This window comes from Rana temporaria, chromosome 13, assembly GCF_905171775.1.
Source record: "Rana temporaria chromosome 13, aRanTem1.1, whole genome shotgun sequence".
Taxonomy (NCBI): domain Eukaryota; kingdom Metazoa; phylum Chordata; class Amphibia; order Anura; family Ranidae; genus Rana; species Rana temporaria.
In genome coordinates, this window is record NC_053501.1 from 112,515,680 (window position 1) to 112,534,786 (window position 19,107).

General features: G+C 44.7%; 1 protein-coding gene across 2 annotated transcripts in view; it reads right to left on the minus strand.

Moving 5' to 3' along the window:
• LOC120920569 (NACHT, LRR and PYD domains-containing protein 12-like) overlaps positions 1-19,107 on the minus strand; it is a 31,827-nt gene that overhangs the window by 4,121 nt on the left and 8,599 nt on the right. The window contains exons 4-10 of one of the 2 annotated variants that reach the window (XM_040332716.1): positions 17,666-17,843; positions 15,395-15,460; positions 10,703-12,410; positions 6,486-6,650; positions 5,932-6,096; positions 4,443-4,607; positions 4,030-4,194 (exon numbers count right to left, since the gene is read on the minus strand). In XM_040332716.1, coding sequence (XP_040188650.1) covers positions 4,030-4,194; positions 4,443-4,607; positions 5,932-6,096; positions 6,486-6,650; positions 10,703-12,410; positions 15,395-15,460; positions 17,666-17,843 — 2,612 coding nt within the window. The remainder of the gene's footprint in view (positions 1-4,029; positions 4,195-4,442; positions 4,608-5,931; positions 6,097-6,485; positions 6,651-10,702; positions 12,411-15,394; positions 15,461-17,665; positions 17,844-19,107) is intronic. The other variant, XM_040332717.1, reaches the window with a different exon arrangement.

Consider the following 19,107-nt stretch of genomic DNA (forward strand, 5'->3'; position numbering starts at 1 on the left):
TAGATGCAGATAGCTTCCTGGCCCAGATTCAAACCAAGTGAGGCAAGTCCCAACCACTAACCTACTGTTCTCCCTATATACCTGTATATACGGACAGTATTATCTGAAAGATGGGTTTCAAATGTTTTGATAGGGGCGCAGTTTCAGTGCTTGCCATAGGTGCCATTTTCACTAGATATGCCTCTGGTTCAAAGCCTAACCGCACTCCGGCACTCAATGCATGTTCTCCCTGTGCATGCATGGTTTCCTCCGACACTCTAAAGACACATGCTGGTAGGTTAATTGGCTCCTGTCTAGATTGGCCCTAGTATGTGTGTGTATGAATGTGAGTTAGGGACCTTAGATTGTAAGATCCTCAAGGATGGGACTGATGTGAATGTACAAAATATATATGCATACAAACACACACAGTGTATATATATATATATATATATATATATATAATATATAATATATATATATATATATATATATATATATATATAATCTCCCCTCATCCCTTTTGGGGATCAGGATGTGAGGAAAGGGCCCCAGTCCCTCAATATTGGGACAAGGTGTCTTGCAAGGTGCAGCGGCTTTACCACCATACGTTCAAGGTACCCACCCAATGCTGACAGGCGTGTTGTTGTTCAGAAGGGGGGACATATTGCTTGCTACTTCCCTTATCCCTGGATAAGTGTCTGATAGGAAATTTTGAATTTGAAAAGTCAAATGTAAATTAGCAAACACACACCATGACAAAAGTAATAAAAACACCCTAAAAATGTAAACCATGTCCCCTGATGTGAATTCATTGTCATTAACCACCTATCTGATGGGGCTTTCCAAACCACCATAACTTATTACTCAAGGATGTTGCCCTGCCGCAAGGACAACCCCTCACAAGGTGATTTTGATCTGCCACACTACCACCACTAAATGACAACACCTCCAGTGCTAATATAATGTAAGCACACTGTGAGGCGATCCTGGGTGACATTGACCAAATATGATCATTACTCTTTTTTGATCAAATATGTCGTCCATGATCCCTGGCTGCTTTTGCATTATCTAGCAGTCAGTGATTTGGGTGCTCAAACTGGTCAAATGGTGTCAGTTTATTTTTTGGCTCTGAGGAAGAGGGGCTGCCCCTTGAAATGGTTAGCCATGTTGGATGCTAAAGGGTCTTTTTTGTGCTACGGGCTAAGCACTGCGGATCTGGTGTCAGCTGCGTCTTGATTATTTGATATTCTTGTTGACACTATGCATTTGTGATTATACTACATGCTTTCATTTATTAATAAAGTGTTTACAAATGTAGCGCCCTGCTCCTGATGAACAGGCGCTATGTCAAATTTCGAGGGTGTCTGAGCTGATAGTATAGCTCAGACTTTGTTAGTTGAGGCTAAATCAGCCTCTGGCTATGGCTGCGCCTGGAGGGGTTTCCCTTTGTTTGCCTGTAGGTGGCGATACCACCACAGGCCAATGTTGGAATTAAGGCAAGCCATGGTGTATTGGGTGTCTTTCCTCGGGAACACCCCAGTGGGAGTGGTCTCCTCACTGGGCATGCTGGGGAAGGATACTTAAGGGGCAGACGCCATTTTACGGGGGGTTTTTCGCCTTGTGGCCCTCCTGGCACGAGTTATGTGTCGTGTGATTTTTGGCTTCGGGATAATGCTGGCCCAAGTCCGCATTTCTGTCTGGTAGGCCCAGTTACTCTGACTGGAACCTACGCTTTGGAGGTGATCCTGTGCTGTCTGTCCTGCGGGAGGAAGACACTCAAGGGAGGACCTGTCCCGGAAAGGACCGAGCGGAATGCTGGTACTTTGGGCGAGGCTGGTAACTTATTGAAGGATGCACTGTAGCCTTCAATACCATACAGTATGCCGGGTTGGCTTAAAGGCTCTAGAACTGTAAGGCTGGATCTCCGGGTACCCAATCCTGTGGCAGAGGTTTTCGGAATCCCTCATCTGAACTTGCAACCAGTCTGTTGCTGAGACTGAGATCATTCTTGTCCGTGCATCATCCTGGCTGCTAGGTCAGGTGAGAGGGGCCTATCCGGGTGAGAGAAAGTGGTGAGTGTGACATTGAAGTTTAGAAATTCCCCAGTGATCTGCCTTGTGCGCCTGAACCTTCCCCTGATCATTCATCCCTCTACTTCTACAAGTTGTTTGTAAATAAAAGCGAAAGAAAAGGAGCTATAACTTGTGAACTTTTTACAAACTCTCAACCCCTAGACAACGAGGAACGAGGTAACGTGCAAGGCCCACATTTAAACCAGCAGCTCCAACGGGGGTAGTGCTACACAAATGTAATGTGCTAGACTGGTGCACCCTCTGTCTGTTTTATAGTGCTGCACGTGAAGGGACACCCACAGTTCTAATGCTGCGTACAGACGGTCGTTTTTTGTGATGAAAAAAAAACGACGTTTTGAATCATGAAATAAAACGACGTTTTTGAAACTTCATTTTCAAAAACGACGTTGCCTACACACCATCGTTTTTTAAAATGCTCTAGCAAAGCGTGGTTACGTTCAGCACGTACGACGGCATTCTTTTCCATTGAAGCTAGCTTCATAACTTGCTTCTGAGCATGCGCGGGTTTAAAAACGTCGTTTTGAAACGTCGTTTTGCCCACACACTATCATTTTCATTGAAACAAAAAACGACGTTTTGAAAAACGACACAAAAAATTCGAGCATGTTCGAATTTTTTTTTTGTCGTTTTTCAGAAGACATAAAACGACGTTTTCCCCACACACGGTCATTTTAAATGACGTTTTCAAAAACGTCGTTTTTTTTCATCACAAAAAACGACCGTCTGTACGTGGCATAAGAGGGCGGCAAGGCATCACATGACTAGATCATAGGTCGCAAGAGTGTAAAATTTACCAAGCTCTAAGAACACTTTCGAGCGCAGTGTGAGGGGATCTTGGGTGACATCATTGGCCAAATATAGTCTTGACCGGTTTTGGTCAGTGATGTTGTCCATGACCCCTGGCTGCTTTTTTTTTGCTATCTAGCAGTGATGTGGGTGGGCAAACTGGTCAAGTGTTGCCAGTTTATTCAGACATTGAACTGTGAACAGCCTGGTTTCAGGTCACATTTGACCCAAACCTGAAGCTCATCTCTAATTGTCAATAAGCTAATTGTTAATTATGCTGCTACTCTATGGTGACCATTTTTATTGCACTATTTTTTTTATTTTCTTATTTTTCTTTTCTTTTATATGAATTGTGACAAGTTGGGGATTTCATAGCTCATTGGTAGTGCAAAACAGTACGTTTACTGCACACCAAAGATGTATTTTCAGGGCTTTTTCTGCCCACTTTTATTTAAAACAAAAGAAAAGTTAATGAATTAATATCTTCCGATGTAGGGGTTCTCACCATCAATTTGACAAACAAACAACATCCAGCCTTGTAATTCTCTTTGCAGCTTTTTGTCTCAGGCCTCATGCCTTGGTCCTTCAGACCATCTAACGCACAGTCCCAGTGCTCATGCACAAAACACTATACCTTTGTCAGCTTGGCTTCTTACCCTGCAGCTACCTTCTGCTCCATCTCTCACAGGCTCGGGCCTTTGTCTGTCCTGACCTGGACGGTATGGTGTGACATGCACCTCTCACTGCTGCCTTCATACACTGACCCCCTCATGAGGGTGGGACATTGACTGTCTCTAACATAAACCCAGCACACACCTGCATCTTTACTGCATTACTGTGCCTGTTTCCTGCTAAACTGGTCCAGACCACCATATTAAACAGCGGGTAGCACTGCCACGAAATATACAATATCTAACGCACTGCGTAAACTATTGGAGCTATATAAATATCTGTAAATAATAAATATTCACGATTGCCAAGTGTTTGGTGAGTTCAGCTATCTGATGGAGATTGCCTGCTATAATTGTCTCTGCTCCATATAGGCCAGGAATAGAGGTCTCAGGGATAAAATAGATCACTATTACAACAATTGAAGTCAGAAAATGTACAAGTTTTGGATGCAAACTCTCCAGAATATTATTGTCTCAGTCAGTCCCGTTATACTCACAGCAATTCCTCTATCCGGCTTGTTGTCAGAGCTTCCATCAGATCCCTGAAATGAGGACCCCCCAGCTTGTTCCCAGATAGGTCCAGTGTCCTCAGTGTCTGGTTATTTCTTATTCCAGATGCCAGGTGGGGGCAGGAACTGTCTGTCAGGTGATTACCATCCAAACTGTGAAAGAAGACAATTAATTTCCTCACTTCATGCAACTCTAGAAAATACAACAGGAATATCCCCAACATTAAATAGTGGATGGTCAGGTCAGATGAAAGATCTGTATGAGGCTTCCGATTTCCCATTGCAGTAAGATCAGATTCCCTGGGTATGATCATCTACAATATTATCTATTTATATAGTATATTGTACAGGATGCCAGGTATAGGTCCTAGAGAGTCAATAAATGTCACTGTCGTACTCACTGTAATTCCTCTATCCGGCTTGTTGTCAGAGCTTCCATCAGATCTCTGAAATTAGGACCCTCCAGATTGTTCCAGGACAGGTCCAGTGTCCTCAGTGTCTGGTTATTTCTTATTCCAGATGCCAGGTGGGGGCAAGAACTGTCTGTCAGTAGATTTCTATCCAATCTGTAGAAGAAGAGAAGAATGTTACTAGAAAAAAAATGAATTTCTCCCCCAGGAATGAATGTAACTATTCTCTACATGAATGAAACTCATTTCTCTTTATTGGAATCATTTATATTAGATCACTTTATAAAACTCCAATAAATACTATATATTTGCATACAGCACTGGGACAACATAATTTAGTATACAGGGCAAAGATGTCAAACTGCCCCCCCCCCCAGTTTGTTTGTTAAGAAGTAGTCAATGTTTTTTTAAATCTTTTAAAATAAAATGGGTATTGTACCCACAGTCCTCCCAATATTGACTCTGCATCCATCCCAGACTACTCTCCTCAGGCCTCCCAGTACTTTCTCGACTAACACTCACCAGCCCACCTGACTGTCTTCCTCCCTGGAGATTGGCAGTGCTCTCTTGCTGTCCTCCTCCTGTTCCCATGCCTCCGGTCAGGACACCTCTGTGTATCGTGAAGAGAGTTACTTCTGCAATCAAGCCCAGGCCTGAGGTCACCCCCCAAACTAGGGGGCACCCTCAAGGGCCACTGACAGCCTAACACTCCATCTCCAGCTTCCACCAGAACTCCACTGTCCCCAGCCGGGCTGACCCAGATTATTTGAGGGGCCTGCTCCATCAACCCATCTGTTGGGGATTGGTCAGGGCCCTCATAAATGCTCCAAGCAGCTCCTTCTCACCTCTACTCCCATGAAAGTTTCCAGCAAGCTCCAGAAGTAGGGGGAGGTCTCAAATATGCTGCCTGTAAGTCATCCAGCCCTCCCTGAGTCACTCAAATCCTGACCCAGAAAAAAACAGGCTGGCTCAGCCAAGCCTGACAATTTACCTACACTAACAAAAATCTATTCTAGAATACTAGAGGGTGATACATATAAAATAATGGAGGTAAGGGAATAATTTATAGCTCTCCCCCTGCATTGAGAGATCCTGTTTCATTCATAGAAGATGTAGTATGGCTTCTATGAATGGCAGATCTGGCAAGAAAGTGTATGTATAGTCAGTATCTTATTAAAGAGGTCCTATGACAGCCCCTTAGCTGTATTAACCCCTGCCGCATAGGAACATTATGGCAACAGGGATGGGGGTGGTACGGGGGGGATCAAGATCAAAGCTGATTCCTACTAACAGAAGAAGTATTCTCCTGCCACTATGCACTTCTGGCCAATGCACAGAAGACCACACAAAGAGCTGGAGGCCTATATGCAGCCCCTGGGCTGCATGTTGTGCACCTTTGGAGCAGACACACCAGCGTCACCACATATTTTTGGATGCAAACTGTAAACTATAATATTTCAGTCAGTCCTGTAATACTCACTGTAGGTCCTCTATCCGGCTTGTTGTCAGAGTTTCCATCAGATCCCTGAAATGAGGACCCTCCAGATTGTTCATAGTCAGGTTCAGTGATCTTATTGTCCAGTTATTTCTTATTCCAGATGCCAGGTGGGGGCAGGAACGGTCTGTCATCTGATTATTATATAAACTGTAGAAGAGAAAAATGCCTCCAGATGATGAAAGGAATATGTATAAGGCTTCCGTTGCCCATTGCAGCAAGGTCAGAAGACTAAATTTGGACAACAGACTGGAATTGACTACTTAGGGTGTCCAAAATTAGATATGTTTTGTTTATATTATCAGATTGAAATGTTAAACTGTCCCAGAATACTATTGTCTCAGCCAATCCTGTTATAAGCCTAGTTCACATGAATCCATGTTCCCTATGAGGGCCATGTATTCCTGCACAGGATGCATCCCCATACAGGCAATCCCAAAGCGGTTGATTCAGATGCAGCTGCTGCTCCAAATGTGACATCTGTGTGAGTGTGGGTACATGGCCCCAAATGCACCATAGGTAAATAAGGCCATACTCACTGTAACTCCTCTATCCGGCTTGTTGTCAGAGCTTCCATCAGATCCCTGAAATGAGGACCCTCTAGATTGTTCCCTGCCAGGTCCAGTGTCCTCAGTGTCTGGTTCTTTCTTATTCCAGATGCCAGGTGGGGACAGGAACTGTCTGTCAGGTGATTAGAGGACAAACTGTAGAAGAAGAGAAGAATGTTACCAGAAGAAAATTAAAATTTATTCCCCCAGAAATTAATGTAACTATTCTCTACATCAGGGGTCTCAAACTCAAATTACCTGAGGGCCACAAGACAAGTTTCCATATCCCATGGGGGGCCGCATGCAAACTTTCAAACTTCAAAAACAGTACTGGTGTCAGCGAACGCATTATTAACCCTGACCATTACACTGCACACTGACCACTACACTACACACTGACCACTCACCATCAGGGTACAGCACATCAGGGCACAGCACACATGAGTGCACAGCGCACATCAGGGTAAAAACCCAGCACATCGGGGTACAGGGCACATCAGAGCACAGCACATAGGGGTACAGCACAACAGGCCACATCGGGGTGCAGGGCAGGGCATATCAGGACAGGGCACATGGCACAGTGCAGGATATGGCACATCAGGGCACAGCACATCAGGACAGGGCACATGGCACATCGGGGTACAAAGCCCAGCACATCAGGGTACATGGGGCACATCCGGATACATGGGGCACATGGCACATCAGGGTACACGGGGCACAATCAGAGCACATTAGGGCACATGGGGAACATACAAGCACACCATGGCACATGGGGCACACAAGAGCATATCAGGGCACAATCAGGGAACATGGGGTACACCAGGGAACATGGGGCACATGAGAGCACATCAGGACAGGACACATGGCACATCAGGGTACAGGACATGGCACATAAGGGAACAGCACATCAGGACAGGGCACATGGCACATCAGGGTACAGGGCACATGAAACTGCACATCAGGGTACAAAGCCCAGCACATCAGGGTACCCCATGTACCCTGATGTGCTGTTTCATGTGCCCTGTACCCTGATGTGCCATGTGCCCTGATGTGCTGGGCTTTGTACCCTGATGTGCTGTTTCATGTGCCCTGTACCCTGATGTGCCATGTGCTGTACCCTGATGTGCCATGTGCCCAGTCCTGATGTGCTGTGCCCCATGTGCCCTGATGTGCTCTCATGTGCCCCATGTTCCCTGGTGTACCCCATGTTCCCTGATTGTGCCCTGATGTGCTCTCATGTGCCACATGGCACATCAGGGTACATGGGCCACATCAGGGCACAATCAGAGCACATGGGGCATATCAGGGCACATGGGGCACATACGAGCACACCAGGGCACAATCAGGGCACATGGGGCACATCAGGGCACATCAGGGCACAGGGTACCCTGATGTACAGAGCCCAGCACATTAGGGCACATGAGGGTACATGGGGCACAATCAGGGCACATGAGAGCACATCAGGGCACATGAGAGCACATCAGGGCACATGAGAGCACATGAGGGCACATGAGGGCACATGAGAGCACATGAGGGCACAATCAGGGCACAATCAGGGCACATGAGGGCACAATCAGGGCACATGAGGGCACAATCAGGGCACATGAAAGCACATGAGGGCACATTAGGGCACAATCAGGGCACATGAGAGCACACCAGGGCACAGGTCAGCATTTACTTGTTGTTTTCTTCAAAGGCAGAGTAGCGCAGGAAGCATCTGTCATAAGTTCACTTGTCTCTCATGTCACGCTGCTACTCCCCGGCAGCCCCCCTCTCTTCTCGTCCATCTCAGATAATGTCACAAGCAAATGGGGATGGACGAGAAGAGAGGAGGGGCCGCCGGGGAGTAGCAGTGTGACATGAGAGACAAGTGAACTTATGACAGACGTTTCCTGCGCTACTCTTCATGCACCTTGATCTACACTTCCGCTGCACCCGCCCTGCCTGCGGGCCATTTAAAACCAGTCCGCGGGCCGCAAATGGCCCTCGGGCCGGTACTTTGAGACCCCTGCTCTACATGAATGGAACTCCTTTTTATTTATTGTACAAAAAAAAGGAAATGTATTTGAGCTTCGATCCTCGTATTTTGTGTGCTTGTTTTATTCTGATATATTTAAAAAACGAAATGACAAAAAAATACAAACAAAAATTCCCAAGTGCTACTTAAGCACCTCAGTACCGGGCACTTTCTCCCCCCCACCCTGCCCTTTTGTCCCCATCAACATGGGGACATCCTCCCCATGTTGAGGGCATGTGGCCTGGTGCGGTTCAGGAGAGGGGGGGCCGCACTCTGTCCCCCCTCTTTTCTGCGGCTGGCCAGGTTAACGTGCTCGGATAAGGGTCTGGTGTGGAATTTTAGGGGGACTCCACGCCATTTTTTTTATTTAGAGGGGGGGGGGGTTCCCCTTAAATACCACACCAGACCTGAAGGGCCTGGTATGGATATTTGCGGGGAACCCTACGTCATTTTTTTTTTATCTTATTAAAGAGGTCCTATGACAGCCCCTTAGCTGTATTAACCCCTGCCGCACAGGAACATTATGGCAACAGGGATGGGAGTGGTACGGGGGGGATCAAGATCAAAGCGGATTCCTACTAACAGAAGAAGTATTCTCCTGCCACTATGCACTTCTGGCCAATGCACAGAAGACCACACAAAGAGCTGGAGGCCTATATGCAGCCCCTGGGTTCCCCTTAAAATCCATTCCAGACCTGAAGGGCCTGGTAATTTAATTTGGGGGAGCCCCCTACACATTTTTTTTTCTTTATGAATGAATCATCTCTGTAATTGCCAGAGCCGACAATTCATTAGAGCCGCAAAGCCGGTTTTAAATGCCTTTTTTTCTTTCAGAAATGACACTTTGTGCAGGGACAGTTCTATGTACGGGAAACATGCGCTTTTTCACATGCTGACTTTACACCCCCCCTAGGTACGAAGTTTAAAGTAATATGACACTTTTATTGTTTCACTTTTAGCATTATTAAATTCACTGTTCCTGAAAAAACGGCCGTTTTTAAAACTTTTTTTTGCATTGATACATGTTTCCTGGGACAGGACCCAGGTCCCCAAACACTTTTTAGGACAATAACTTGCATATTAGCCTTTAAAATTAACACTTTAGATTTCAAATGTTCGAGTCCCATAGACATTAATGGGGTTCTAAAGTTCACACGAACATTTGGTGTGTTCGCAAGTTCTGATGCGAACCGAACAGGGGGGTGTTCGGCTCATCCTTATTACTGAGGCCCAAAAAATTTCAGGAAAGTACAAATACCCCCAAATGACTTTTTGGAAAGTAGAAAGTCCAAGGTAGTTAGTAAGGGGCATCGTGATTTTTTTGAAGTTGAGATTTTGTCACAATTTTTGGGAAATATGATGAAATGACAAAAATTTGTGAATTTTAAACGGTGATCAGGGACACTGATGGGCGACAGTATGTATGAATGTGAGGTAGGGACCTTAGATTGTAAGCTCTTTGAGGGTAGGGACTGATGTAAATGTACAATGTATATGTAAAGCACTGCGTAAATTGACAGCGCTATACAACTACCTGAAATAATAATAATAATTTTTGTTCAATTTTTTTAACAATTAGTTTTTTCACGTACAGTGACCAGAGCAGTATTACGAGGTGATCAGGATTTTTCCTTTTTCTTACACACTCTGAGTTGACAGTTATTATCACTGTTAATAATAGGCAATCTGCTATAGGTTGGGCGAAAAGGTGTTTAATCACAGGTTTAATTGTTTTGTCTAGCTTTACTCTGAAAACTCATTTCTTTAGGAGAAGCCTACCCCACATAACCTAAAAACTGAATTTTTACCTTCTCCATCAGCTCATCCCCTACAATAATCACCTTTTGTACCACTTGTCCTTCCCTTCCAATGATCCCCTGAAAAAAATGGATGGAGAATTTCCTGCCAGAAAGACACATAAGATACAGGCCATACTGAGCTCTTGTAGCCCGGTAACGTCAGAGCAGAGGCCCAACAGACCCTCGGCCAATCACTGCTACGTGTCTAAGACAGATATCCCATAGATCAGATTCTGCTGCCTCTTCTTCTCTTCTGTTCATTTTGGGAAATAATCAATGTGCTCACAAAAAAATATATATATAATATAAAATAGGTAACAAATATAACTATTTTTCTCAGGGGAAAAAGTTGATCATTGCAATTTAAACACAGAAATATAGTTAATTTTTACCTCAAACTCTTGATGTTGTGTAGAGCCGGTATAAACTTCCTCAATCCTTCATCCTGAATATTACATGACTCTAGATTTACTTCTTCAGTTCCCCTGCAGGATTGAAGGATAAAAGACAACACAGAGCAGTCCAGAGGGGTGAGGGGGACACCAGAAATGTCGATGTTTGATCCAATACATTGTGACACCAGAGCCTTATTTCGACTCTCATAGAGATAGTAGAATACATTAAGAAGATATGTCTTGTCTTCTGTGGGTTGTTCAGCTTTAAGTTTTTCTCCAATTTTCTTCTGGATCCAGGTGATGACATCTCTGGCAGCCTGAGTAGACAATTCTCCCACATGAGACTTTAACATGGATTTAGTAGAAGAGTCTGAGAGACCACAGAGGAAACGGAGGAATATTTCAGCACGGCCGTCTTTGTAAGATTCAGCCTCATCGAGTGTTTCCTGTAATCTGTCAGAATTATAATTAATATAATGGACTAAAGCAGCAAAAAACTCCTGAAGAGTGAGATGTAAGAAGGTGTAATCCACATCAGGAGGCTGACCAGATTCCATCATGAAAGATGAAAAGAGATGTTTATCATTTCTCACACTGAATGACTCCAGATGACGCTCATCAAATACAATCATGTGATTCATGACTCCATGTTCTGCCATCCACCCAATAGAGGTCAGCAGTTCCCGGTCAGTGGGACCACCATCTTTATTCTGGCTGTGATTGGCCAGAATGTTGGAGACAAAAGTCACAAAGAGTTGTGTCACTGTTTTGGGTAATGATGTCATCAGCTGATCAGTGATTGCCTGGGCTCTGAAGCACATTGATAACACTGTACAGATGATCCAGCAGTATGATGGGATATAACAGAAAGTGTACAGCGTGTCATTCTCCTGCACATGATGAAAAGCCTTCTCTGACAATTCCTCATTTCCAAAGAAATTATTAAAGAAGATCAGTCTGTCTCCATGGAGAAATCCCATGATCTCAGCTATTCTCTGGAAAACAGTCGTATCAACTGATGCCAGTCTGGTTGGACGGCTGGTTATCAGTACAGAGCAACCCTTAAGAAGACTCTGCCTCGCCAAGCTGACCACAATCTCACCAAAATGTGATCTCTGTTTTGGATTGGACAGTTTACTTGATCTGAAATCCGATTGGTGAACACTTTCATCTAAACTATCAAATATAAACAGAAGTCTCTCTGGATCTTGTAAAATATTTCCAATCTGACCCTCCAGATATGGATATTGATGAAGAATCATCTCCTCCAAGCTGACCTCTCCCTGTCTATTAAGGTCCCGGAATCTGAAGAAGAAGAGAAAGGCAAATCTCTGGTAGTGTTTTCCGGTCACCCAATCATAGACAAACTTCTGCATCAGTGTGGTCTTCCCTATTCCTGGCACTCCGCTCACCATTACTGCATGTGGTACACAATGTGACTGGGGGTTCCAACAGAACAGTCTGTTGGGGGAAATGTGTTCCAATCTAGACTGTGTTTCCTTCAAGCATTCCTCATGTTTTACCCCAGTCTGTATTATCTCATTCTGGGGACGTTCCCTGAACTGATTAGTGGAGACTACAATCAGGTTCACATAACGCTCACTGATGAGGAATGTTTGTGGTTCCAGGGTAGTTCCTGGGGGTCTATGCTCCTCTAGAGTCTCAGTCTTCTCCATCAGATATTGTTTGTGCTTTTCCTGAAGATCTGGGAATATAATGGAAATATGGTATGACTCATGTTACAGTAGAAATTAACAATGTAATGTTTAGTGTATGTAAAAGTTTGTACCATATTCTGAGCATAAATCTTTGGGATAGTACTATAAATACATATAATTTTAACTTATTGATAAAAGTAGTGTAGCACTACCCCCGAAGGAGCTGCTGGTTTGTTTTGGGTGGCATGTTACCTCATGGCTTCTCCGCCGTCTAGGGGTGTATGGTGAAAGTAGAAGTAATGGAATGTCCACGACAGGTGTCTTTTTCTGTGCTCTTTATTACCCAGCCGAGTAAAAACAATACAACTTGTGGTGAAAGGTAGAGATTCAGTAGAAGGAGAAACAGCAGATTCAGGCCTAGCAATAGGGAAACAGTCCTGCTCCCATCTGTAACACTTCTTTTGCCACTCCTGCCTGAGTGGGCTTAGTGTACCTGGACAGGCCTCTCTCACTGACCTGGCAGCCAGAGTATCACTCGGAACTTAGGGAAAAGTCTCTGCCACAGACCCTCCTTAGGATTGAATTAGCGGAGATAATCCTCCTTGATAGATTTTGCGCCTGGATCTCCTTCAGGTAGTTTGCAGTTAGGTTAACGACTGATAGGTGACCAACGTCCAGCCTCTCAGTTCCCGGATCCCCTGATCCCCGGTGGATTGTCGAGACCCTATTGGATCGCCAGTCTCTCTTGGCTCTCTTCAGTTGGACTCCCCACTGAACAGCTTCCTCTCAAAGGAACAGCGCTTGGGATCTTCTTAAGATTAGGGACCCAGTCCATCACTGGGGCACAGTCACAGCTCAAATGTTTCACAGCTCAAATGTTTCCGGACCAACGTGGTCCCAGAACTAGGAACACCGCGTGCACACCCTGGCCCAGAAGGCCATTTCGCCGGGGCACCGTGATGTAGCCACCCTAAAGGTGGGTGCCACACTGGAAGAAGACCCAGACCAATGGCGTCTGTCTCATAAATACCCTCCCCCAGCATGCACAGCAAGGAAAACCCTTCCTGATAGGCTGCTGGGGAAAAGCACCCAAACCTCAACTCCACTGCTGCCACCTGTCATCATGGGGTGGAATCAGCACCACAGGAGCGACAGAATTAGCCCACAGCACAGCCAAGCTGAGACAGAGACCCAATTTTAAACAAATCAGACTGGTCAGAGCTACTTAACTCTCTGACCCCCTCTAAGTCTAAACTAGCACTGGTTCTTAGAAGTAACCAGGCGCTACAGTAGTATACAGACTTACATACTTAAAGTGATTCCATAGCTCCCAACTGTCCCTGATTTCGAGGGACTGATTTGGAGCAATGTCCCTCTGTCCTCCTTATTTGTCCCTCATTTTGGTCTCATCTATATATGTATATAAAATAAACTTTTTATCTATCAATTTTTTTTTCCAATGCCAAACTTTTCATCTGATTTCTAAATTGTTGCAAATGTGAATTCAAAAAGCCAATATAAAAGGAATAGTAGTGGTAAAAAAGCACTTGTGGGTTTAACCAATCTAGTTTTTTTTATACAACTGTCCTTTAAGGGGGCGTGGTAAGGGGTGTGTCCTATGCCTGCATACTTTTGCTAATAGGTGTCCCTCATTCCCATCTCAAAAACTTGGGAGGTATGCGATTCTAAAGCCTGGACTTTATCGTTTTCCGTGCATTAAGGTATAAAAAATGTCCTGGGGTTGGTATTGCCCCCTCAACCCCCTTTATATTGATCCAGCACTGTGCCCATCTGCAACAGCTCTTCTCTCCTCCTTCTCACTCAGCAGCAGTAGGAGCCAAATCCTGTGAGGAGAGAACAGGGCAGGGCTGAGTTGAGCTGTGTGTGGCAACAGCCACACACAGCCAGGCTCGGGAGCGGATCCGCAGGTGCATCTCCATAGGAAACGGCTTTCTATTGAGGAGCCCTAAAAAGAAAAAGATCCTAGAGCAAAAGAGGGGGACCCCAGAAAAAGAGATTTGGAGACGCTCTGTGCAATGCGTTGCACAGAGTAGGTAAGTGTAATAGCTTCTGTATTGATATAACCACAATGAGCACCACCAGGGAACTATCGTCCCTTGCAATAAGATTCCAGAATCTTATGTTTACTCAAAATAATGGGATCTCAGCAGGATACTGGCACTCTCAAGGTCATGGATCAATGTCATGGGTCCCCGATGGTATATTGGTGCACCACAAGAGGGCTAACAGGAACTTCCCACCAGAAATTGAGCAATCCACAAGGATTTAGCAGCTTAAAAGGGGAAAAAGATGTAAGATTAACAAGGAGTGGCCAAAACCAGGGCCACAAACGACACACTTCCTGTCTATACTAATTTTTCCATTATATCTATGGAGGAAGCCATGGTTGTCACACAGGCTGGCCTTCAAACATGTCTGCTTGTCTTCATCCCCATTGCATGCTGGATTGATAGGAATATGCCCTATACACACGGTCGGAGCTTTCTCCGAACAAAAGCACATCGGAATTCCGACGGAATTCAATCGGAGAAAAAGAGAACATGTTCTCTATCTAAACTCCGATGGAATTCATCGGGAATTACTCCGATGGGGCATACACATGGTCAGAATTTCCAAAGGAAAAAGTCTGTCTGACCTTTTCCATTGGAAATTCCAATTGTGTGTACGGGGCTTTAGTGGTTTACAGATATAAAACATTGTTTATGCTGTATTTTCATTTGAAAGAAAGTTACAAGACACTCCATTTTTGGCAACATCAACAGGTATTTTCTATACTTGCTCTAAAGGGTTGTCTGAAAAAGTCTGAAGAAAAAACAAAAAACAAATGCAGCCACCATACCCAAGAACTGGTAAGCTGTTATATATATATATATATATATTACATGTTTTTTTGGGGGGGGAGTTTAGACTAATTTCTTACATAAATTGTATGATCTCAAGAGCAAAGTCTAAATTTAGGGAAACCATAAACATAAATAGCAAATTGGTGATATTTTTGGAAAAAAAATACCTCTCATCTCCGGAGTCAGTGAGTGTCCGAGTTCATCCAGCAGAATCTGATCTACCAAACCCTCACCTATAGGAAAATAAGGAAATACTAATTATATCCTGATCACATCCATTGGAGGCAGACCCCCATATTGATGAATTTGAAAGATGTCTAAACAGTCTGCACATAACTTTTGAGATCTGTAGTGGATAATATTATGATGAACTTGAAACGGATATATTACTCAGGTAAACAATACCATCAAAAGTTCTTTGATAAATCGGATACAAAAACTATAAAAACATTACCGTATATACTCGAGTATAAGCCAAGTTTTTCAGCCCTTTTTTTAGGGCTGAAAATACCCCCCTCGGCTTATACTCGAGTCAGTGTACCTGCATTCTTGACGGGCGACCATTTTTTTAAAAGTCGCGGCTTCCTCCTTGCGTTCCGTTCCGTTATAGGCATTTGACACTGTGTTCCGGCTATCACAGAGGTTCACTCATCCTCGGACAGTTTCCCAGCAGACACTGGGCCAGATTCACGTGCAGGCGCCTATCTTTAGGCCGGCGTAGCGTATCTCAGAAACGCTACGCCGCCGTAACTTAGAAAGGCGAGTACTGTATTCACAAAGAAGTTGCGCCTTTAGTTACGGTGGCGTATCGTATATCGGGCGGCGTAAGCCCGCCTAATTCAAAAGAGGCTGGTTGGGGGCATGTTCTATGCTAACTAATCGTGACCCCACGTATTTGATGTTTCTTACGAACGGCGCATGCGCCGTCCGTGAAAGAATCCCAGTGCGCATGCTCCAAATTACGCCGCAAATAGTCAATGCTTTCGACGTGAACTTACGTACAGCCCTATTCGCGAACGACTTACGCAAACGACGTAATTGACAGAAAATTAGACGCTGGCCCGACGTCCATACTTAACATAGGATACCCCTCATATAGCAGGGGTAACTTTACGCCAGAAAAAGGCTTACGTAAACTACGTAAAAAAATACGCCGGGCGCACGTACGTTTCTGAATCGGCGTATCTACCTAATTTGCATATTCCTCGCGTAAATCAACAGAAGCGCCACCTAGCGGACAGCGTAAATATGCAACTAAGATACGACGGCGTAAGAGGCTTACGCCAGTCGGATCTTAGCAAAATTCCGGCGTATCTTGTTTTCTGAATACAGAAAAAAGATACGCCGGAGCATCCTAGAAGTTACGCACCGTATCAATAGATACGCCAGCGTAACTTCTTTCTGAATCTGGCCCACTGTGTTCAGTGTTCCACCAATCACGGACGTCCTCTTGTCCGAGGATCAAAGAATGTCTGTGATTGGCGTAACACTGAACACATTGTCTGCTAGGAAACTGAGTCCGGAATGGAACGCCAGGAGGAAGCCGTGACTTTTAAATAATGGACGCCTGTCAAGAATTCAGGTACTCGGGCACAGTGAGACTGCAATGGGCCCAGTGAGGTATGGCACAGTGAGACTGCAATGGGCACAGTGAGGTATGGCACAGTGAGACTGCAATGGGCCCAGTGAGGTATGGCACAGTGAGACTGCAATGGGCCCAGTGAGGTATGGCACAGTGAGACTGCAATGGGCCCAGTGAGGTATGGCACAGTGAGACTGCAATGAGCACAGTGAGGTATGGCACAGCAAAGCGTGCACATGGGCATTGTTGACACTCTTTTCCGCTCACAGTAGCTGCTGCATTCTCACCTAGGTTTATACTCGAGCCAATACGTTTTTTTGTGGTAAAATTAGGTCCTCGGCTTATACTCAGGTCGGCTTATACTCGAGTATATACGGTAAATATAAAAGACACTCACAAAAAAAAAAAAAAGAAGGAGAAATCCTTACATAGTCAGGTTAGTCTGGTTGAAAAAAGACACAAGTCCATCTAGTTCAACCATAAACATAAATAAAATAAAAAATATATAATCCCATATACCCAATTCTATACCCACAGTTGATCCAGACCTGTCCATGGACCTTCACTCTCTGGACTTATAAATAAGCGTTCGTTTGTGTATTGGATCCTTTTGTATCTCTATGGCTATGGAATAATGAAGATTTTATGTGCTTTGCACACCCAGTTGCCAACCTTTTTATTTGTGGCTCTTGTCTTGAATAGCTACACCTCCAGCAGAATCTTCAATATCCGAGATTCCCATGTGTTAGATGTCCATGTCCCCCGCTGTACAATGCGATTCCTCCCTCCACCCATAATGCCACCACTGTGTCCCCGGGCGGTCACAATTGTTATTGTAAACGCAAATTTCTATTACCTGTTTGACTAATTTCTTCCAGAACGGCCAATAAATTAGGATGAGGATGATATTTCTGTAGCGCACAGAGACATTCCAAGAGTCCAATCACAGCTTTCCTTCCTCGATCCTGAATTTCGTGTAACAAGATGTGAGAGAAGGCATCCTTGCTCATATGTTTTTCCTTTGCCAGGAGGCTCTGAAACACAAATATAGTTTTCTTCTTTTTTAAAAAGTCAATCAAAAGACAGAAAACGTAATTTACGTAAAGACGATTCTGAATTACATTTTACAATGCCAGCCATAATTGTTTGTAAGAATTTGGTTTGGTTGTACTTGCAATCCTCTGTTCAGAAGGTAAAGGGCGGAGCGGGGATTCTGCAGATATAAAGTATAGACACCTAGCTGTAGCGGCCCGAAAAACCTTCCAGTCTTGGCCGAATCCCCAGTTGAATGGATCAGCAAAACTGCAACATTTTCAGAAAGTGCTTTACTTTAAGCCACAGCTTCACATCTTCCTATTGGTCCAACACAATAATAGGCAGCTTTGCTGGCCAATGGGATTGCGAATTGCCAACCTGTTGTCAGAACAGCCCGGCATTCGCCGGTGACTAAAAGTTCTTTGGGAGGCTGTGGCAAGTATATACATCTTTTGGATGTCTGCACTGCAGGGATAGAGTTTATTTCCTGAGAACCAATACAAAGATAACCCATTTTTCATTCTGGATAGAGTAAGGGCCCTTTCACACTTGTACGACTTGTCCTACGATTTGGAACTACAATGTAGCATGACAAGTCGTTCCCCATGATTTCCAATGACAACCATTCATATTAGCACGACTTCAAGTCGTGCCGACTTCAAAGTAGTCCCAGCTCTACATTGATTTGACTTTGATCCTACTTCAGCCCATTGAATATCACTAAAGTCGGATCACCTATTAACGGATCCGACTTTGGTATGTGACTTGTGCTCTGATGATCTTAAAGGGGAACTCCACGCCAAATAATAAAAAACGGCATGGGTTCCCCGTCCAAGAGCATACCAGGCCCTTCTGTGTGGTATGGATTTTAAGGGGAACCGCCACGCCTAAAAAACAGCGTTGGTTTCCCCCTAAAATTCATACCAGACCCTTATCCGAGCTCACAGCCCGGCAGGTCAGGAAAGGGAATGGGAACGTGCGAGCGCCCCCCTCCTTGAACCGTACCAGGCCCCATGCCCTCAACATGGTGGGGTGGGTGCTTTGGGGTAGGGGGGGGCCCGCGCCCCCCCCACCCTAAAGCACCTTGTCCACATGTTCATGAGGACAAGGGTCTCTTCTGACAATGCTGGTCATTGGCTGTCGGGGTCTGCGGGCGGGGAGCTTATCAGAATCTGGAAGCCACCTTTAAAAAATTTGGCATGAAGACTTTGAAGTCGCACAAGTGTGAAAGGGGCCTTAGGGAGGGTTAAAACCCCTTTCAGT